General features: G+C 41.8%; 1 protein-coding gene across 1 annotated transcript in view; it reads right to left on the bottom strand.

Moving 5' to 3' along the window:
- The window catches only part of jam3b (junctional adhesion molecule 3b), a 40575-nt gene extending 17330 nt beyond the window's left edge, over positions 1–23245 (bottom strand). The window contains exon 1 of the mRNA XM_024393783.2: positions 23113–23245. Coding sequence (XP_024249551.1) covers positions 23113–23197 — 85 coding nt within the window. The 5' untranslated portion in view covers positions 23198–23245. The remainder of the gene's footprint in view (positions 1–23112) is intronic.
- Positions 23246–24121: the final 876 nt, after the last annotated feature.

Here is a 24121-nt window from a genome sequence, read left to right as displayed (position 1 = left end):
TTAAGGTATTGGAGTGGTCATTACAAAGCCCTGACCTCAATCCTATAGAAAATCTGTGGGCAGAACTGAAAAAGCATGTGCAAGCAAGGTCGTCTACAAACCTGACTCAGTTACACCAGCTCTGTCAGGAGGAATGGGCCAAAATTCACCCAACTTATTGTGGGAAGCTTGTGGAAGGCTACCTGAAACGTTTGACCCAAGTTAAACAATTTAAAGGCAATGCTACCAAATACTAATTGAGTGTATGTAAACTAATGACCCACTGGGAATGTGAATGTAACGGATTTCCTCCTCTTCGTCTGAGGAAGAGTAAGGATCGAACCAAAGCGCAGCGTGGTAAGGGTTCATGATGATTTTAATTAAAGAAAACACTGAATCAAAACAATGCCGTGAATTTACAAAGCCGAAACAGTACTGTGTGGCCCTAACCCTCACACGGAAACAAACACCCACCAACCAAAAGTGAAATCCAGGCTACCTAAGATTGATTCTCAATCAGAGACAACTAACGACACCTGTCTCTGATTGAGAACCATACTAAGCCGAACACAAAAACCAACATAGAAAAACAAACAGACTGCCCACCCCAACTCACGCCCTGACCATACTAAAATAAAGAATAAAATAACAGCACTATGGTCAGAACGTGACAGTGATAAAAGAAATAAAAGCTGAAATAAGTCATTCTATCTACTATTATTCTGACATTTCACATTCTTAAAACAAAGTGATAATCCTAACTGACCTAAAACAGGGAATTTTTACTAGGATTAAATATCAGGAATTGTGGAAAAACTGAGTTTAAATGTATTTGGCTAAGGTTTACGTAAACTTCCGACTTAAACTGTATATAATACATGGAGGTATTGGGGTTAAATCCCTGGACAGTTTAAAGAGTTGGCAACGCGTGTTTTTTTATTTGTCTATTAACTAAATTACCACCTGGTGATTTACCTCAGAGCTCTATCCCATCAAACACCATTTACACTTACCGGCCTCATCATTATTTTCACAATTTCAAGGTATTATTACAACCTGTGGAAAGGTGTATATATACAGGTAAATCACTTTTTTGACTGCACTGGGCCTTTAACACAGACCTTTTTTTCAGCACCCCAGCGATTACCTCAGCTTGTAATGCCTTATCTTGGCCTGATACACTAGGCTTGGCCACGTTGGCCCAAAACACTAGACTAGACTCAGCCACATTGGCCCAATACACTAGGCTAGAATTCATAGAATGGCGCCGGAGGGGGTGGCTGCCATTTTATGGGCTCCTATGTATTGTTTGTAACTTATTTTGTATATCATTTTGCTCCTACCATCTCTTATGACCGATAAGAGCTTCTGGATATCAGAACAGCAATTACTCACCTCGAACTGGACAAAGATTTCTTCTTTAATGAGTCCGACGTGAAGGATATACTGCTTCCCCAAGACCAGGCCCAAATCCCCGCCATTCGCATGAAGAAAAAGATCAGGGTTCCTTGTGAGAATTTGTCGGCGAGTTGGTAACCCGCTTCTACCATCCGTTCTATTGGCCAATGTGCAATCACTGGAAAATAAACTGGATGATCTCTGCTCGAGACTATCCTACCAATGGGACATTAATAACTGTAATAGCTTATGTTTCACCGAGTCGTGGCTGAATGACGACACGGATAATATACAGTTTTCTGGGTTTTCCATGTATCGGCAGGACAGAACAGCTACGTCTGGTAAGACTAGGGGTGGTGGTGTGTGTCTATTTGTCAATAACAGCTTGTGCGCGATGTCTAATATTAAAGAGGTCTTGAGATATTGCTTGCCTGAGGTAGAGTACCTCATGATAAACTGTAGACCACACTATCTACCAAGAGAGTTTTCATCTATATTTTTCATAGCCGTCTATTTACCACCACAAACCGATGCTGACACTAAAACCGCACTCAATGAGCTGTATAAGGCCATAAGCAAACAAGTAAATGCTCATCCAGAAGTGGCACTCCTAGTGGCCGGAGCCTTTAATGCAGGCAAACTTAAATCGGTTTTACCTTATTTCTACCAGCATGTCATATGTGCAACCAGAGGAAAACATAACTCTAGACCACATTTATCCACACACAGAGACACATACAAAGCTCTCACCCTCCATTTGGCAAATCTGACCATACTTCTATCCTCTGGATTCCTGCTTACAAGTAAAAACTAAAGCAGGAAGTACTAGTGACTCGCTCAATACGGAAGTGGTCAGATGATTTGGATGCTACCCTACAGAACTGTTTTGCTAGCACAGACTGGAATTTGTTCCGGGTTTCTTCCAATGACATTGAGGAGTATACCACCTCAGTCACTGGCTTCATCAATAAGTACATTGACGACGTAATTCCCACAGTGACCGTACGTATATATCCCAACCAGTAGCCATAGATTACATGCAACATCCGCACTGAGCTAAAGGCTAGAGCTGACACTTTCAAGGAGCGGGACACTAATCCAGACGCTTATAACAAATCCTGCAATGCCCTCAGACAAACCATCAAACAGGCAAGGACTAAAATTGAATCCTACTACACCAGCTCTGACGCTCGTCGTGTGTGGCAGGGCTTGCAAACTATTACGGACTACAAAGGGAAACCCAAACGCGAGCTGCCCAGTGACGCAACCCTACCAGACGAGCTAAATGGCTTTTATGCTTGCTTTGAGGCAAGCAACACTGAAGCATGCATGACTATGTGATCACGCTCGCCATAGCCGTTGTGACCAAGACCTTTAAACAGGTCAACATTCACAAGGCTGCAGGGCCAGGCGGATTACCAGGACGTGTACTTAGTGCTTCTCGGACAAACTGGCAAGTGTCTTCACTGACATTTTCACCTCTCCCTGACCGAGTCTGTAATACCTACATGTTTCAAGCAGACCGCCATAGTTCTTGTGCCCAGGAAAGCGAAGGTAACCTTCCTAAATCACAACCGGCACGTAGCACTCACGTTGGTAGCCATGAAGTGCTTTGAAAGGCTGGTCATGGCTCACATCAACACGATCATCCCGGAAACCCAATACCCACTCCAATTCGTATACCGCTCCAACAAATCCACAGATGATGCAATCTCATTCGCACTCCACACTACCCTTTCACACCTGGACAAAAGGAACACTTATGTGAGAATGCTGTTCATTGACCACAGCTCAGCGTTCAACACCATAGTGCCAACAAAGCTCATCACTGAGCTAAGGACACTGGGACTAAACACCTCTGTCGGCACCTGGATCCTGGACTTCCTGACGGGGTGCCCCCAGGTGGTAAGGGTAGGCAACAACACATCTGCCACGCTGATCCTCAACACGGGGGCCCTTCAGGGGTGGTTGCTTAGTCCCCTCCTGTTCACCCATGACCGGGTGGCCAAGCACAACTCCAACACCATCATTAAGTTTGCTGACCACACAACAGTGGTAGGCCTGATCATTGACAACGATGAGACAGCCTATAGGGAGGAGGTCAGTATGGTGACAGGACAACAACCTCTTCCTCAATGTGAGCAAGACAAAGGAGATGATCATGGACTACAGTCCAAAGGAGGGCAGAACACGGCCCTATTCACATCAACGGAGCTGTAGTGGAGTGGATAGAGAGTTTCAAGTTCCTTGGTGTCCACATCACCAACCATAATGGTTCAAATACACCAAGACCGTCGTGAAGAGGGCACGACTATACCTTTTCCCCCTCAGGAGACTGAAAAGATTTGGCATTGGTCCCTAGATCCTCAAAAAGTTCTAAAGCTGCACCATCGAGAGCATCCAGACCGGTTGCTTCACCGCCTGGTATGGCAACTGCTCGGCATCCGACCTTAAAAGGCTGACCAGACCAAAGCCGTATGTACGTGTGCACCATCGTGCACATGTTGATTTTGTACACCCACACTAGAACAATCAGAAAACGCAGGTTGAAATATCAAAATGAACTCTGAACAACTATATTAATTTGGTGACAGGTTGAAAGCATTAAACATTTATGGCAATTTAGCTAGCTAGCTAGCTTGCTGTTGCTAGCTAAAAAACATTGGGTTGTTATTTTACCTGAAATGCACAAGGTAATGTGGAAGGACCACCAGAGGGCAGGCTGGGCTCATGGATAGTAGCCCAACAAGGCATGGGAGACAAGGTAACCAGAGGCAATTAAGCACAGCTGACGGTACTAATGACATACTCTCCTTCCCCTATAAGAGAGAGAATGGAACCAGCAGAGAGGGGGGGAAACTATCTTTGGAAGATGGCCACCGAGAGAGAGGTGCTATCCAGGAAGAACCACTAAAACGGTGACAATCCCGTGACTTTTTGTTGTAGTTTAAAGATAAGCCTATTGTGTTCCTGTTTCATCTGTAGAAGAAGATGTATGTTTTTCCTTGGAAGATTTTCATTGATTATGTTGGAGTGTTTGTGTTGACCAAATGCCCTCAATAGAGAACTGTGTTCAATCAAAAGAACCTACTCCTGACTCGTTTATTCCACCTTCCCGCTTTAGAGTGATGCCCAATTACTTGGTCCGCTCACAGTAAACTCCAACAATTTATCCACAGATAAAAGGGTAAACCGAGTTTGTTTCTAGTAATCTCTCCTCCTTCAGGCTTCTTCTTAAGACTTTATATGGCATTTGGCAACCAACATTAATTTGCATTACCACTATCAACTGGACTGGAGTGTGTTCCTCAGTTTATCTTTCAATCACCCACGTGGGTATATGCTCCTAAAAACCAATGAGGAGATGGGAGATGGGAGATGGGAGAGGTGGGAACCAAGTTCTAGGCGCTCTTCGACGCGCAATGATTGAATAACATGTATGTGTACATTTATTTTGGTCAGCATGTAAGCCGCTACAGAGGGTACTGCATACGGCCCAGTACATCACTGGGGTCAAGTTTCCTGCCATCCAGGACCTATATATATGTCAGCAGAAGGCACAAAACATTGTCAAGGACTCCAGTCACCCAAGTCATAGACTGTTCTCTCTGCTATCACACAGCAAGCGGTACCGGAGCGTCAAGTCTAGGTCCAAAAGGCTCCTTAACACCTTCTATCCCCAAGCCATAACGCTGCTGAACAATTAATCAAATGGCCACACTATTTACATTGAACCCCCCTTTGTTTTTACACTGCTGCTATTTGCTGTTTATTATCTATGCATAGTCACTTTACCCCTACCTACATGTACAAATTACCTTGACTAACCTGTACCCCGTACATTGACTCGGTACCAGTAATAACCAGTAATCCCTGTGTATAACCTCGGTACTTTTTATTACATTCTTTACTTTAGTTTATTTAGTAAATATTTTCTTAACTCTTTTTCTTGAACTGCATTGTTGGTTAAGGGATTGTAAGTAAGCATTTCACCTGTTGTATTCGGTGCATGTGACAAATACAACTCTATTTGAAATTTGATTCGATTAGACTCACGTTGAACCGATACACTAGGCTCAGCCACGTTGGCCTGGGCTACATTGATAAGCAGCCATTGTTGTTAGTGCCGGCCAATGTGTGTAGCAGATACCGGTGAGCTAAGGCTTGCCTGACAGCTGAATAATAATGTCACACTGCTAGCAGAGACGTGTTGACTTAGTGAGGCCAAAAGCCTTAATCCACCTCACTTCCTGGTCCAAAGGATGCTCGCTGTGCGCTGAAAAGAGCTGAGTTGAAAGGGAGTCCCCTGTGACACTGCCTCTGGAGATGAGGCCATTGGCCAGACTTCATTGGCTCACTTGAGCTTTCCCTCACTAGTGTTTCACAAAACTGAGCCTTTTCACAACCTATATATCTAAATCTAACAAAGTGATTTGGCTTTATCTTTTCATGTCTGTGTTTCCCAATGGGAGTCATCTACTACATAGCCTTAGATCCTGTTGGAACTGATTGGAACATGCCAATTTTCTATTGGGCAATGTGATAATGGCTGAAACACATTGTAGCACAGCCAGAGACGGTCACTTACTCTTTAGCAACACAATTGTGGTGTTCACAGGGCAGAGTGTGTGAGAAGGCAGCAGGGAGCTCATAAAGTCTCCATCATGGGCCTCCCTGCAGCATTCAGACCACTCATTGAGATCCTATCGGCCCTAGAACAGCAGGCCAAGCACAAATCCCAGTGCTCCCATTGTTTTCCTCTCCAGCAGTGGCCCCCCATAGCCGATCTCATTAATTGCCTTTTGTTTGCACTCCTGAACAAAGGCATCTTGTGCAGTGGGGCAGCAACTCCGAATGCCTGGACAGTTAGCCCAGTTGAATGCATAAATAGCCCATCCCCATATTCATCCCCCCAGCCCATCCCCATATTCATCTCTCTATTCTGGACACTTAAGCTCTGTGAAGCTGGTTATTTACTGTGAAGTCATGAAACTGTGGTTTCATGACTTCCTGGTTGTTAACAGGCATATGATTTGATGCATTTTTTATCACCCGTGATTCTGTTGCAAGGTATTCCTTTAATAATGTAATTCTTACTGGCATTAACAGAAACTGTAGGCAGAATTAACTAGCATCTTTGCTGACTCAAAGATGAAGGTTCACACCTCTAGACATCTATATATTTGTAGGTAAAATTAACCTCAGTTATGTCTTTCTTTCCTTAAAAGTCATTATTTTGCATATACTGGCCATGCAGGAAGTGCACTATGGCAACCCAATGAAAAATGTGTCCTCTCTCCACTTTCTTTCACTGTGATTCGGTAGCAATGATGAATGTCAACGGGGTAGGGCCTTTAAATCAAGGCCGCCATTACTCCATGAATAGACTCTTGAAAATGATAGGCAGTTACGCAAGACTGGATTCAGAAAACAAATAACATGGGGTGAGGTTTGAACATGTAGACTAACTAAACATGGTGTGCGGCATTCATACAGACTATTCAAACTAGACTTGTTTTATTTTGTACTTATTTACTGACAAAATAGTAGTGTCTACATTTTATTCCGGTGTAGAGCTGTCCACAATCATTACTATCGAATGAGGGAGTCTGGGTTCAGACCATATCCTGCTCCACCTAAAAGATCCATACTTGAACAAAATATTTATTTTGACCAGATTTGAAGTAGACCTAGACTCAATAAATATGGCTCTATATTTTGTTAAATGCTGTGGGCAGCAGTTCTGGCCTGTTTAATTGTTAGTTAGTAAGCAGTTAGTGTGGAGTGAGTGCGGGGGAGTGTAGAATGTGAGGTCACCCAAAGCTTTTGACATGGTGGGGACAACCAACCGGTAGTGCTGAGCGATTAGTGCTTTTTGAGGTTGGTTCAGTTTCTGTTAATAATCCGAATAAAACAATTGATAAAAGTCCCATGATAGCAGTGACTGCCCATTACTTCACTTATTAACCAACATTTATTCACATTATTTTAATAAAATATTTCAGTTGTTGTGTATATTACATTAGTTTTATTTGATTACTTTATTTTCATTATCATCATTCAGTTATCATCTCTATAGAGCTGCTGCCTATGCTTTGACAATTATTTTAGTAGAGCTTCTAAGTAAATAAGACATACTTTTATGACTGCTGAATACCAACTATCAATCACTTAGATCATGTATTTTCAGGTAGAGAGATACCACCTGAAGCAACTGCTCTCTATCCCTCTCAATAACGTATTCTTCAGTCTTCTCTCTTTTAAGGAGCATGCTAAAAGAAACACAGACTGGACAAGTAGGCACGCAATGGATTGTAGGCATGTATGGTCATTGTAGCTAATTACCACGTTTTCTGCGCTAAACTATGTAGAATATTGGCCTGTTGGAAACTACAATTGCTACTACATAGCACAGTTCGGGATTGAACTGATTTATCTCTAGAGAAAACGTGCAATGTGCGCACTGAGCTCACAGCACAGAAAAAGCTGAACTAAATGGAATTCAAATAATCGGTCAATTAGTTGTTTAAAAATGAAAAAGAACTGACATTTCTGTTAATCACTCAGCACTAACAACTGGTCACAGGTGATGCAGAGGTTTGATAAGCGTGGACAGGGAAAAGGGTCCATTTCCAAACGGAACCACATTTGAGGTCAACTAACGACAACAGTCATAACTTTCCCTGTTCATTTATTTACTGTCCATTTTGATAATCCTTGCTTGTTAGTGTGAATACCCTTGTCCAAATTATATTTTAAAAAGTGCCGTGCTCAGAGGCAATTATATTGTTCTGCTAAGATATAGTCTATGTAGTAAATGTCAATTAAAGTGTTTACTACAGTATGGTTTGTATTTTAATGTTTGGCATCACAAAATGACTGTCTTCTGACTTTTCTGATGGAAGACACATTCTTATCACCCACTATCCCAACTCTAAAGACTGCTAAATTCCACAACCTAGGATATATAACAGAATAAATCAGGACTATTTCATAACCATTTCCAGACTAGATACTAACACAATGCTCTCCTATACCGAAAAGGATTGCTCTCCTATATCAAAAATTGTGTACTTTGAAGGATTGCGACATCAAGTGTGCAGTTCCCTGGTGAGCGATCCCAGCGACTGACCCAGTGAGCAGGCCTTTAGAACAACATGTGTACAAAAGCATATTCCAGACTCAAATAGTTAGCATAGGCAGTCTGAGGAGCAGGGCAAAGAATGTTGCTGAGCAACAGGTGGGAGAAAAGGGGATAACCATCTGAGCCTCATGCTACCACTGACAACCCCAAAGGACCCCTGCTTCCATCACCTGCTCGAGAGGAATCCCCCATGGGTTTCCATGGGAAATGCCGGACAAACGCGCTGCATAGCAAAACTGCTGAGAGCTCCATGCAGCCCATTCCGTGGCCGGATTTAACGCTAGCAATGTAGTCACACTCATGCCATCACAGGAAGTAAGACATACTGTTCAATGTTACAATGCAACCTGGTGGTTGGACACAATGCTGAGTCACAGAAGTGAGTTCATGGCAAAAAATAGAGGACAGCTGTTGACCTCTGTCACCTGCCTGTTTTTCCTTAAGTCAAACCTAAGTGCTCTGTGGTGTTCTGTTTGATAAAGCAAAAGAGCTCCACCTTCGATTGCCCTCCATTTTTTTGCCTCAAACTTAAAATTGGAAAACGGGGGGACACATCAAGATTTAAGGGTGGAAAAAGTTGCATACAAACATGAAATTGGCAGGAACTTTTTTCAATATACCGTTTGCCTTTCTCTGAAGCTCTGAAAGACAATGATTTACATGGCAGATTACACACTGTTTACATGTCAAGACGGAGTCACAAAAAAGAAACATGTTCGCATCTGGATCTTGATCCAGAGAGAGAATTCCAGATCCGGGTATAATCCTTATTCTTTTTTCACTAGACAGAAGTGTAGTGCACTGCTGAGGTGTGTTCATAACCCCATCTCCAAACCAAAGAGAACAATCACCAGTCTCTGTCTTATGGTCTCTTGCTATGCTTGCTCTCATCTTCTGTATATCATGCAATGGAGAATTCTGTGGAAGATGCACTTTAATGATACAGGTTAACAGTATTATTACAGTCCTAGCTGAGTAATTCTAGCATAACTCAGCTAACCAAGATTTTTTTAAATGGCCCTTTAAATGGGAAATAATTATGGCCAAACTCATTAGTCACACTAAGGAGAATATCCCGTCAATTACTGGGGAGTGTCACTGGTCTGCATATTGCTCCCAGTATGGAATGTCCAGACTCCGATGGAATCTTTGCAGCTGCACATAGCAATTATAGTGACCCCACCCCTGATAAGTGATGTCTCCAACCGATTGGCCAACTGCTGTCTGATATCTAAACAAGCATCCAGCTAAACTCTGGGGGGAAACCGTCAAATTGAGTGGACATCGGTAGGTTTAACCTACATACAGTACTCTACGCTACCTTCATTGCTCACATCTGGGGCCACTTGTAGATCTGTTGTTTGATCACGAGACCTTCCGAGCCCCGTCATTCCCAGGTCTGTCTCGAAACATTGGGCTAACCTATGCCCTGAAACCACAGGATGCTGCCCAAAGTCAAATGCAGGATGATCCTGAGTGTTGATGATCTGAAATAAAACTGCATGGTTGGCCAGTTCCGCATGAATGACCCTCAGAGTGGGGAATTAATTACACTGAGAATCGGCGGAGGCTATTTAGAGGGACTCATCAGCCCAGAGATATAGATTCCCTCTGAAAGTGTGGTGAAAATGCACAAACCCATAAGATCATTGTTCTGGCTCAAACCGGATACAACCGGAATGGATGGGTCTGAGGAAGCTGGGGGTAAACTTTTGTGTTTTTCCTCTCCTCATCCAAAGGGCACACTCCGAGATCCTGTGTGAGCACCGTAAAATAACTCGTCCTGCCTACTAAAAGGCTTTTGTTCTTATGTTTTCTACCATTCTTATTTATTTTCTCAATAAATTATTTGTTGGCTTTATTCTGTCACTCCGCTGTTTTATGTGTTCAATATTTCAAGAGCCGCACATCTGTGCTCTCATTGTTCTTTCAGAAAGACTATAAGACATGTCTTCATCGTACCAGCAGTGCATACTGGAAATGAAGAACACAGGTCAAGCGTAGCAAATCTTCTTATGGTGCCGCCTGACCAGATTGTTCCACCAGGGTCATTGTACTTTCATCTAAAATGGGCGGGGCTGTCTGGATATATCTCTCAAAACAATTTATTTTCATGGTTTGTATTCAACATTCTACATGGGTATGCAAGCAGCCTATGTTTTAAGATCTGGGTTTTTACAGTGAGGGCCTTAAAATGTAAATGGGGGAGGGGGGATATGAAAGGATGAGGCTGTACAGCTTTCTGTTAATTGTGACTGTGTGTGTGTGAAATGTATATGCATAGAGGGTCCTATCAATCAATGACAGAGCACTGTTTTTAGAAAGGAATGTTAGTCCAGTGGAAACGCGACAAATTCTGCATTAAGGCCTAGTGCTTCATATTCATCCTTTGAGCTTCTGCCATGACAAAATGGATGAATAACAAAGAAAACATGTCATTTTCTATCACAATCTATTATAATCCTGACTTCAAACGTATTATTGTTGCTTCTATTGGGATTAAATAGGTTTTAAAATGACAAATTTAATCTGTCTTTTTCTCATCTCCCATGTTGCCACGATACATTTGCTTTGTTCACAAGTCGTAAATTCTATATCTCTATACCATCTAGAGTGGTCTTGAATTCATTCCAGCGTTACAATGAACCTCTTCTATATGGCTATGGTGAATGTACTAGTATCTTTGTTGTGGTGTCTTTCCACATTGTGAGAAGCTCTTTTAAGCCTCACACAATCATCCCCAATAATAATGTCTGATTATTCTGCCTGTGTAAAACCTCTCCACGGTCTTGTTGGCTCCTTTTAAGGTTATCTTGTAAGACCTGATAATGACCATTGTGTAAACATGTTCAACTCGGGAAGTCGGACTATCTAGGAGGAAATGGCAGATGAGATAGTGTGGTCATTTTGGGATGTCTCTGCTGCATTTCACATTAGAATAGGACTAGAATGTTGAGAAACTGACAATTTAGTTTAATTGCAACCTTCCTGCCTTAGAAATGAGATAGATGTGACAAATTTGATGAGTTGTTCCACATCTTTTTTTCTGTCCTATTCGCTTTCCAATGGCTGACACAGCAGTGTTTATGAAAATCTATTCAAAGTTCTGTGAACTTCCACGAGTTGGCCTTTTCTTTTTATTTTTTACCTGCTAACGTCACCAGTTCAGGCAAGCACCCTTATCAGCCCCGATAGGCTCTGCTACTAAAATGGACTCTTAAGCACACGGATGCCTAAACTCTCTCTACAGCTCTGAGGCTGCGGCCTTGTCTAGCGTCCGGTTACAGTGATGACAAATGCCCGCCAAACCTCTGAGTCACAATAAAAATGACTCAAATTGTTTTTCTTTTTCTACAGCTTGCTGTAACATGGTTGACAAGCAAGTACTACAGGCAGTACACCCTCTTACGAAGCTCAGTCTAGGGCCACCATGTTACAAACTCGCCACCAATGTCTGGCATGCCGACAAATATCTCAGGCACTTACCCAGGGTATGCACTCACACACATGTGGCAACTGTACTGTGTACATGCTGTATCTGGGGTTCTACCGTGTTCTCAGGCACGACTCATGGCAAACCAAAAACCTAGGGTTGCCCACGTCCCTGTGATACATTCTGACAGGATTAGGAAATGCCATCAATGTCGCTCGATATCAAACATTTCAGCGCTCACTGAGTATTTTATACATGCTTGGTCCGACACTTTCTCAGGCTTAACTGATGATGAAGTTTTAATGGAAGTGCTCCAGACTAGGTCAGCTGAAAGCTATCATGAAGATATGTTCTTATGTCTAGCTATACTTAGTCTTGTCTCTGCTTATAATTACTTGGTATGAACTAGTAAAATGATGTGATAACAATTGATATTTTTTGGTCCTTCAAATATAGCAACACTAATGCTGCTTCTTGTTTCAATGAATCCCAAATAAACTAAACAAATAGTTAAGTTAAGTAATTATTGAGTGATTATTTCACCATGTCATTTCTAAGTAAGTGCCAGGGAAATAGCATACTGTAAAATAAAGAGTCCTTATTAAGAGCATTAATGGGACAAAGGAATTACTGAGGTTATACTTGCTCAGTTAATGTTACACTGTCGCATCTCTGCTGCATAAAATCATCCTTTTTACCAGTTAGGCCTAATACTGTAGCCCAAGTGTTAACCCCAATACCAGGTCACCAGATGGTCTGGTTACAATCTACCAACACTATCTGACCAGTCAGCTAAATGTACATTGCAAGTCGGATACTAATGGTGGCTTTTCAAAAGTAAACAGGATATTTATTCTACTAAGGCCTTCCTTTGTTTGACACAAATCAATAATAATTTATTGTAGCTCTGTCTGTTCTCTATCGCCTAGTCACCATAAATCTGACATTCAGTGAACTTGCTAACGCCTACATACCTCGTTTGAAGAGAGAGGCTTTATTGTGAAGTACATTCAATTTGAAACTGTAGTTGTAGGTTGTAGACCTACCTATCAGCTACCCAAATAAGAACCTCTGGACAAAATGACTGAAACTGTATTACCAAACATGTCATACTTTGATGGATTATTTGGGATGGCATGGCAGTCTTGAATGGACTACATTTCCTGAGCTTGAGATGGTCATAAGAATGATTTAGCATGATTTGATGCCGAGTTTCTGCCTGATGATGAATCATTTGTGGCATTTGTGTCACTGGGCTGATAAAGCATCTGGGCCGATTACCTCGGGTAGAAACGTGAGAGACACTGCAGTGAGAAGTCACAGAGAACTCCCAAACACCCCTACTCCACCCCCCTTACTCACCGCAATGCTACTCAACAAAAACTCCCTTTGTCTGACTGCCAACATTTTTGTCAGGCCTTAGCACAAGACTTGCACATCCCTTCACAGAGGCCAACTACATTTCCTGAGCTTGAGATAGTTATAAGAATGATTTAGCTTGATTTGATGCTGAGATTCTGCCTGATGATGAATCATTTCTGGCATATGGACACTGGGCTGATAAAGCATCTGGGACGATTACCTTGGGTAGAAACGTGAGAAACACTACAGTGAGAAGTCACGATGAACTCCAGATTTTCATACCTTCATATCGTTCCTGTGCCATACAGTATTACTGGCAGTGCACACAAGGGCCACTATTTCTTTCTGAATGGAAAAAAATGTTGGCAGCAGGGATCTTGATCCAGGAGGGGATTGATTCTCTGCTGTAACCAAGAAGCTTGATCGAGCAAGCTAGCCACTTAACTAGCAAGTTAGCAAACCAAATGCATAACTGGAGCCCTGAGCTGGTGATAATTTATTTGGCACATAGATAGTCAGATAGTTAATTTTAGGGTGCACCAAACCCCTACTGCACCCCCCCCTTACTCACTGCTCACTGCTGACTTCTAAACTAGAAATAAATCAAATCAAAATCAAATGACATTTTATTTGTTTTATTTGTTTTATTTCACCTTTATTTAACCAGGTAGGCTAGTTGAGAACAAGTTCTCATTTGCAACTGCGACCTGGCCAAGATAAAGCATAGCAGTGTGAACAGACAACACAGAGTTACACATGGAGTAAATGATTAACAAGTCAATAACACAGTAGAAAAAAAGAGAGTCTATATACATTGTGTGCAAAAGGCATGAGGAGGTAGGCGAATGATTACAATTTTGCAGATTAACACTGGAGTGATAAATGATCAGATGGTCATGTACAGGTAGAGATATTGGTGTGCAAAAGAGCAGAAAAGTAAATAAATAAAAACAGTATGGGGATGAGGTAGGTAAAAATGGGTGGGCTATTTACCGATAGACTATGTACAGCTGCAGTGATCGGTTAGCTGCTCAGATAGCATTTTATTGGTCACACACACATGGTGAGTAGATTAATGTGAGTGTCGCAAAATGCTTGTGTTTTTAGTTCCGACAGTGCAGTAATATCTAACAAGTAATCTAACAATTTCCCAACAACTACCTAATACACACAAATCTAAAGGAGTGAATGAGAATAAGTACATATAAATATATGGCTGAGCGATGGCCAAGCGGCATAGGCAAGGTGCAATAGATGGTATAATGGAGGTGGTAAATTTCAGTCTCTCGATGTGCAAAACTGATAGAGACATACCCCAAGCGACTTACAGCTGTAATCGCAGCAAAAGGTGGCGCTACAAAGTATTAACTTAAGGGGGCTGAATAATTTTGCACACCCAATTTTTCAGTTTTTGATTTGTTAAAAAAGTTTGAAATATCCAATAAATGTCATTCCACTTCATGATTGTGTCCCACTTGTTGTTGATTCTTCACAAAAAATACAGTTTTATATCTTTATGTTTGAAGCCTGAAATGTGGCAAAAGGTCGCAAAGTTCAAGGGGGCCGAATACTTTCGCAAGGCACTGTACTTGTGCTGGTGGAAACATGTCTTTGTCTCTTCAGCTGTGTGACCCTTTGGGTGAATAAACTTGGTTTGAGCTTTACAAAACGTCCGTGAGTTTTTACACTGTTCATTTAGAACCTAACACCGCAATCCTACTTAATGGGTTCTGAGTGGCGCAGCGACCTAAGGCACTGCATTTCAGTGCTACAGGCGTCACTATAGACCCTGGTTTGATTCCAGGCTGTATCACAACCGGCCGTGATTGGGAGTCCCATAGGGTGGAGCACAATTGGCCCAGCGTTGTTCGTGTTAGGGTTTTGCCGGGGTATGCCGTCATTGTAAATAAGAATTTGTTCTTAACTGACTTGCCTAGTTAAATAAAGGTTAAATAAAAATATATAAATAAATAAAAACTTCCTTTGGATGACCACCAACATTTTTGTCAGGTCTTACCGCAAGAATCGCACAACACTACCCGGAGGCCGTACAACCACATACATGGCTCTTGCATACCGGTCTCTTTCGCAAGGACCTACATCAAGAGATTAGTTATGGTCAACAAAATGATTGGGATGTCTTTTTTTATCACAAGGCTGGTGTCATCTGCCCTTCATACTGTTGAAGACACTTAAGAACTCAGCTGGCTGCTACGAGGGATTGGAGTCATTGTCAGTTCTGCAGATCACAGGAAGGAGAGTATTTTGACTGTCAGTTGGGCTGTTGGTGATAAGACTTGTTTTAGGAACTAAAAGTGTTTTTGCTGAAAATGCCAAATTGCCTTTTCAGAAGGGTAGAAAAGTGGTGATGATGGTGCTGGAACTAGCCAGTTGTCGTCAATGTGTATTTGATTTTTTTAAAATTGGAGAGAAGATTTAAGATGAACAAATGCATTTTCAGATAATGCCAATAGCTTCTATTTTACTATGCTTTAGATATGAATATGTTTAATCTCGAATCATATATTTAGAGTTGCTTGAATACAAGCCCAATGCTTTGGAATGAACAGCGTTCAAACACCTGAGGCTGTCATCTGATTCTGCCATCTGGCTATTTATAGAGAGAGTAATTGCCTTTGTGACAGTATGGTAAACAGAGGAAGAATCCAAAGCGATTATCTGGCTATGACTCCTAGCATGTAGCCCAGACTTCCCTTGCCTTTTCAGACAGGCAGTGCTTCAGCAGCATTCACTCTATTATCTGTGCCCTGCCATTAATGAATCTGTAATTATTTCCCTATATTGACAGCATCCCAATGTGTGATTCATGGCGGTTCCTCCTGACCTATTGATGTGCTGGCTCTGTCTGAATCTATTGAATGAACACAGGGAGGAAAACCACTCCGGCGTTCTTCCCCTAGGGATCACGTGACTACAGATAAAGATCGGCAAACAGGAAATCACCAAAACACTGCCCTAAACTCAGACAGCCAATTGATGAGCATTTCAAAGATGATCCCGCAGACACAGAAAAAACATCTTATGATAATGTCTTGGCATTACAAACAGCAGATTTCAACTGCTACTGACAAGGTGAAATATCACTTCCAGACTTATTATGCCATATCTCACAACAGTAAAAAGTGAGATCTGTGAGAAATATAAATAATTGTTGTCCTCGATCAAAATTCCACCAGGGCCTACAGATGGGCATAATGCAACAACAACAACAAATCTGAGACGACCCAAAGCTGATGTTATATTTTCATGGGGGGTTTTGGCCAACTACCTTCAGCCTAGCAGCCAGGCTCTAGACCTATTTTTATTTTTCTATCAATGCCTCTTCCACACGATAGTCTTATTACCATTTGAAGCATGCACGTGCTTTCCATTCCTGGAACATAAGCATGTCCATTTTCAACTTTCCCCTCAGCATCTGCTACTGCTTACCAAAAGGAGAAAAAATATATAAAAGCAGGGTAGTGCCTACTTCAATAACCTTTCAAGTTCTTGCTGCGAAATTCAAGTGGATTTCTATCTCATGAAAGACCATTCAAATCCAGCTTTTCTGTTATGCTTTATTTCTTAGTCAACTACCCTTTCATTCTCTTTAAGACCAACTTAAAACAGGTGAGTGGGAGGGGTGAAGTAATTCACAGTACATTAGAAGTTTTTTTCCTCCGTATGCTTTTTATTCACAATGCCGCATTTGCTGCTAACAAACAGTGTCTGGGGTTTGGGAGGGACACCATAGATATTTCTGGTCACTCGTGCCTTCTCCCCAAACCCATCCACCCACTCCTGCTCAGCTGTTTCGGGCCATTCCATTGTTGGAATCATGTGCTTCGCTGCCTTTATCCCATGCATGGTCCTTTGTGGCGCGGTTATCCAAGGTACAGTGCATTTGGAAAGTATTCAGACCCCTTTTTCCATATGTTGTTACACTACAGTCTTATTATGTTGCGTTACAGCCTTGAAATTTACTAAATATGTTTTTTCCCTCATCAATTTACACACAATACCACATAATGACAAAGGAAAAACTGATTTTTAGAATTTTTTGCAAATGTATTACAAATACAAAACAGAAATAGCTTATTTATATAAGTATTCAGACCCTTTGCTATGAGACTCGAAATTGAGCACAGGTGCATCCTGTTTCCATTGATCAACCTTCGAGATGTTTCTACAACTTGATTGGAGTCGACCTGTGGTAAATTCAATTGATTGGACATGATTTGGAAAGGCACACACCTGTCTATATAAGGTCCCACAGTTGACAGTGCATGTCAGAGCAAAAAACAAGCCATGAGGTCAAAGGAATTTTCTGTACAGTTCAGAGACAATATTGTGTCAACACACAGATCTGGGGGAAGGGTACCAAAACATTTCTGCAGCATTGAAGGTCCCCAAGAACACAGTGGCCTCCATCATTCTTACATGGGAGAGGTTTGGAACCACCAAGACTCATCCTAGAGCTGGCTGCCTGGCCAAACTGAGCAATCGTGGGAGAAGGGCCTTAGTCAGGGAGGTGACCAAAAACCTGATGGTCACTCTAACAGAGCTCTACAGTTCTTCTGTGGAGATGGGAGAACCTTCCAGAAAGACAACCATCTCTGAAACACTACACCAATTACGCCGTTATGGTAGAGTGACCAGGCGGAAGGCACTCCTCAGTAAAAGGCACATGACAGCCCGGTTGGAGTTTGCCAGAAGGCACCTAAAGACTCTCAGACCATGAGAAACAGGATTCTCTGGTCTAATGAAACCAAGATTGAACTCTTTGGCCTGAATGCCAATCGTCACGTCTGGAGTAAACCTGGAACCATCCCTACGGTGAAGCATGGTGGTGGTAGCATCATGCTGTGGGGATGTTTTTCAGTGGCAGAGACTGGGAAACTAGTCAGGATCAAGGGAAAGATGAACGGAGCAAAGTACAAAGAGATCCTTGATGAAAACCTGCTCCAGACTGGGGTGAAGGACAACGACCCAATAGGACAACGACCCTAAGCACACAGCCAAGACAGCGCATGAGGGGCTTCGGGACAAGTCTCTGAATTTCCTTGAGTGGCCCAGCCAGAGCCCGGACTTGAACCCGATCTCTGGAAAGACCTGAAAATAGCTGTGCATCAACGCTCCCCATCCAACCTGACAGAGCTTGAGACGATCTGCAGAGAAGAATGAGACAAACTCCCCAAATACAGGTGTGCCAAGCTTGTAGCATCATACCCAAGAAGACTCAAGGCTGTAATCTCTGCCAATGGTGCTTCAACAAAGTACTTAGTAAAGATATGAATACTTTTTTAAATGTGATATTTCCGTTTGTCATTTTTTATAAATGTACTTTATTATTATGGGGTATTGTGTGTGTAGATTGATGAGGGGAAAAAAACAATTTAATCAATTTTAGAGTAAGGCTGTAACCTAACAAAATGTGGAAAAGGCCAAGGGGTCGGAATACTTTCAGAAGGTACTGTAGATAACTAGTATTGTGGGCTTGTTGTTGGCCAATGATTAGCTCTAACTTCAGTGTAACTTCTAAATGCTGAGATGAATCTGCATTAATCGTGCATAATACATTATTCAAAATGTCAATTAAAATTGTTGTCAAAACCTAACCTGAGAATAGATTAACTGCAAACGTCTTTACAAGCAAACTGGAAATGTAGGCTAGAGCTGCAAGCCTAATTACAGGACATGGGCTACCGTGCTAGTTTAAACGGACAGTGGGTCTACCATTCTCACACAACTGCTTTGTCTGTTGGGAATAACTCTTAACTCTCTGTGCTTGCTGGGCAGCCACTCCTCTCTGCTTGCTATTCGTTTTTCTCTTTTTCCCTGCCATTTACTCTCTCTACACTAAAATGTCAAGCTGTATGTGACTCGCCCGGGGGTTCCAGCATGCCATTCAGGGAGTGCTCCAAACATTTGCTCACAAGCTGTGGATGGGAAGGGAAGCATCTGACAACAAGCACCTCCTGGGGGGAAGCGCTATCAGCACTTTCCCTGGGACTAACCAACTCCTGTCGTCCCCACCAGCAATGCAACACATTTTAGACAATGAAGAAAACACCTGTCATCTGGCTCTTATTTAAATTAAGTCAGCAAAGACCGGTGTCTTATCCTCCATTGTGTGTGTGTGTGTGTGTGTGTGTGTGTGTGTGTGTGTGTGTGTGTGTGTGTGTGTGTGTGTGTGTGTGTGTGTGTGTGTGTGTGTGTGTGTGTGTGTGTGTGTGTGTGTGTGTGTGTGTGTGTGTGTGTGTGTGTGTGTGTGTGTGTGTGAGACCAAACATTTTGCCATGATGGAGAGACTTATCAGGGGAAAATACTCCAACATTAGCTAAGAAAAGGCGTTAGCATATTCCCTGGCTTGCACAACACTCGGCAGCTAACACATGCAGCTGTTTCATTGAAACTAGCTAATCCATTGTGATTTAATTATAACGTCAATACTAGCTACAGTGGTAGCTAGCTTGGAATAAGTATTTAGTGTTGTGTGCATTGCATCTGTGCACTTAGCTAGCTACCATCCTATAGCCTACATTGCATATGAAGTGTGACTGGCTCATCCGTGGATGGGATGGAGAAAATGGGGGGGGTTCATGGGGGGGTTCATGCTCTCTGGTTGTCTCAAAGTCGTTGTTGGCCGCTGACGAGCTTTGTGATTCTACAAGTAGAATCGATAGGTTTGTTGCTAACAGGTCGGTATGAAGCAGGTACCGCTTTTGTTCTGGTAAGAGAAGGAACGGTCTCCCACCGTGAAAAGTACCTATAGGCTGTCTATCGGCAATGGGATACTCAATGTGTTTCATGCTTAAGGAGGCAGCTTGCTTTTCTCTCCCATATCTCCTCAGATAAGGGACTTCTCTTCTCACCCAAAGAGGTATGCGTCTTAAGCAGACTTACTGTGAGCTGCCATAGGGCAAAAAAACTAGACCAGGTTCTCACGTTTCAGTTGGCCATGTCTCCGTTAGTAGCCTAATCAATTTCCCACTCATTTGCTAAAGGGTAATTTATCAAGTCTGAAATGACATTTGCCACATCCATTGTAATTGATCTTTCTTTCACTTTTATTCAGACTGGAAACCAGTTTTACTGCCGCTGAATAAATGTGCATTTCTTGAGGTCAAAGAAGCCAATAATTCTCAAACTTCAAATAGAGGTGACTGGACCTGAAGGGTTAAGATTTGTGAAGGTGCTTCTTCTAAAACTATTAAGGAAATATCTTAATATTAATCAAATCAAATGTTATTGATTGCATACACATATTTTGCAGATGTTGTCATGGGTGTAGCTAAATTCTGATGTTCCTAGCTCCAACGGTGCAGTAATACCTAACAATACAAAACAATACACGCAAGTCCAAATAAAAATCGAAGAATATTGGCTTGGTTTATATTGGCTTGGTACTGTTCCACTTTGAGCACTGTCAAGCTCCCACATATCTTGGCACTTCTAAGTCTTGACAGGATCTCAACCCAATTGAACACTTATTCTGGAGCGGCGCCTGAGACAGCGTTTCCGGCCACCATCGACAAATCACCAGAAGATGGAATTCCTTGTGGAAGAATGGCGTCGCATCCCTCCAATAGAGCTCCAGATACACTACATGACCAAATGTATGTGGACACCTGCTCGTTGAACATCTCATTCCAAATTCATGGGCATTAATATGGAGTTGGTCCCCCCTATGCGCTTCAGCACTCGGTGGTCCCGTTCTGTGAGCTTGTGTGGCCTACCACTTTGCGGCTGAGCCATTGTTGCTCCTAGACGTTTCCACTTCACAATAACAGCACTTACAGTTGACTGGCGCAGCACTAGCAGGGCAGAATTTTGACGAACTGACTTGTTGGAAAAGTGGCATCCTATGACGCTGCCAAGTTGAAAGTCACTGAACTCTTCAGTAAGGCCATTCTATTGCAACGTTTGTCTATGGAGATTGCATGGCTGTGTCCTCAGTTTTATACACATGTCAGCAACGGTGTGGCTTGTGAATTATGTTTTTCTTTCAGAACTGTAATTGAGTGGTAACAATCTTTCCAACAACAATCAAGGTTAACCAGCTCTAACTATAGTATATAGCCTTCAGACAATAACAACTGGGTAAACTGTAAAATAATAGGCAACATGACTTCAAACACACTAAATCAGATTCTCAGTAGGTCTAATTCCAGGGCGACATTGAAAGACCAGCACCATCTTTGGAAGCAGCCTTCTTGCTATCCATATTTAAATACACAGATAATTAAGCCAGTCCACACACTTGGATGACCAGAGGGGCTGAAGGCACACAGGTCTGTGCCTCCTTTTGTTCTGTGTCTCTCTCTTCAAGAAGGATTCAATACATGCTTAGCACTTCAGGAAAAACAGTTAAACCCAGGTTAAACCCAGGTTAAACCCTAAAGCAAATGACCACCACAAGTCCATCAGGTGGTGCTGTTTAAGATCCTGCTATAATCTAGCCTTATTTGTTGTGTATATCAGTAGCCTTAACTTATTGATTCAAATTCTCATTACAATTTTAATATGAGGTAAGCTATAGCACCTGCTATGGGCTATTAGGAAACATTTGGGAACAATTCAAAATGTTTTTATTTAATTCTTCTTATTCAGAGTTCTATTTCGTTTAATTTAGCATGTCAATGACATCAGCAATTGTGGAAGTTGATACAAATGTATCGCTGAAATGTCAACATAATGATTAAACATTCTGTCTGAGAAGGATCTGAGTATGCATGAGTTAAACACGAGGGAGCGCTTCATGGGAACAAATTGCATCATACTCTTCCAGCAACATAGCTTAATGATTTGTCTCTGCATCTGGCCAAATTGTAAACAGTTCTAATAGTTATTTCATGTTTTAATTAGGGTCAAACCAAAACAATAACTGTTTACATGCCGAGACAAATCGCTTAATCTGAAATGGCTAATAAAAAGTTACAAAATCTACATTTTAGAACCGCTCTTCAAAGAGTTCTCAACGCTGACAAAGCGAGCTGCCTGCTGCTTTCAGATAGGCTCCTCCCGCGGACTGTCTGTCTTTATTCCCCAATGGAAAAAACCGTTATCTCGCATCACTGAATACTGCGAGTCTGAACTTTTATCAACCACAATTCAAACACGTTAAAAACGTTTAAGCAAACGTATATTTATATCAAATACTTATTTCTTAGACAATAACACATTTATAGATGTATTTACAGTCGAACACTTTTGAAAGTAAGGAGACAGACTAAAGGGGGACTCGACTCATCCCCTTTTAAAAAACAAGCCTCTAAATTAATGGATACATTGTATCTCTTCTTGTTATTTCATAATGTAAAGTTTGTAGCCAGTTAAAACATGCCAACTGTATGTAGAGCAGTTTACGAAAGGTTTCTATCTCTAAAGAGTTCGATAAACTAGACATACTTCCAAATGCCAAACTGCACTGTCCGGCTTCGGATAGATCAAACATTCCAACGAGCCAACACAACACGGCTTGAGGCTCTAGTGTTACCAAACCATTTCTTAATTCTGATCTTCGATTGCCTACTTTATAATTGAATATATCTCCATTTAAATCAGAACATCATCTATTAATAACAAAATAGCTGTCTGGCTATAGCTAGCTTACTGAGAGAGTTGGATCAGAAATGATCACTTATATCCTTACGCAGATCACGTCTCGCAAATAACAAAGTAGCTAATTTCAAATGACACAAGCGAGTGTCACGTCCAGAATGTCTCGTCCAGAATGTCTCAGCAACGGCAATAGGCTAGGGAAATAAAGCGCAGTCCTCATGTATTTACTTACAGTGAGTTGAGAGGAGGACCAGAATGCAAGCCAGACGTGTTAACGCCATCTTGGAGTCGATGCAATGTTCAGTTTGGCCGTACATGCGCAAAGTCAAGAGCTTTTCAATGGATGGAGAGGACTGGCCAGGGAGAGAGGCAGGGGGAATGAATCTATTGTATCGGGTTTCCATGGCTACCGATAGCATCACTCACACAGTCAAGAATGTATGGTTGACAAGATGTGGGAGGACCAGACGTTTTACAACCGTGGACCAGGCAGCTCGAATCTCTGATCGGGGACTACTGTATTAGGCTACCCACTTTACCCATTCTATTCTATCAGACATTCTAACATTCTGTGCTGTGCAATTATGATAACATTTACAAATCTATTTGTTTTAAATTGATTTTCAGAGTAGGCTTTGTATGTCAGATATCCAGACAAATTCCATTCTTAAAAATAGAACACTCAATTGGCATCCTTCATAAAACAAATGGCCTTTGGAATGTTTTGTTGACTATTCAAATTGTGTAGAGTAAACAAGGGATTAATTAGCATTGATTGGAGGCTCTTTTTACTTGCCTAATCCTGTCCGTTGTAACTGCATTTAAAGAGAACCCCACAGCTGTGTCATCAGGCAGATCAGGCTTGAAAGAATCAGCTATTTATCTCTGTCAATCTCAATTGATTATGCACGCAATCGTTATTGCTTTTATATAGCTAAGCCAACCATCGGAATCGTGTCTACTAGAAAGTCCACACTAATGTGTGTGGCCCTAATATGTTGCTTGCAATTTTATGACAATTACATATTATTAAATGTGCGTTGCATTGATAAGTGGAGGGGGAAAAATACTATTCATTGCATTACACTTTTCGCGTTGTCATGGTGTCTTCTCCCTAATGAATTTACAATTCTTATGGTTTTTCAATATCAGACAACTATGTAAGTACTAATTATTAATACATAAAAGGGGACAATGGTCGTTTTACTAGTAGTTTAAATGTGTTCTATGTTATCAAGGTC

The sequence above is a fragment of the Oncorhynchus tshawytscha genome, linkage group LG30 (genome assembly GCF_018296145.1).
Source record: "Oncorhynchus tshawytscha isolate Ot180627B linkage group LG30, Otsh_v2.0, whole genome shotgun sequence".
In the NCBI taxonomy this organism is placed as follows: Eukaryota; Metazoa; Chordata; class Actinopteri; order Salmoniformes; family Salmonidae; genus Oncorhynchus; species Oncorhynchus tshawytscha.
This window is presented reverse-complemented; position numbering and strand designations above follow the sequence as displayed.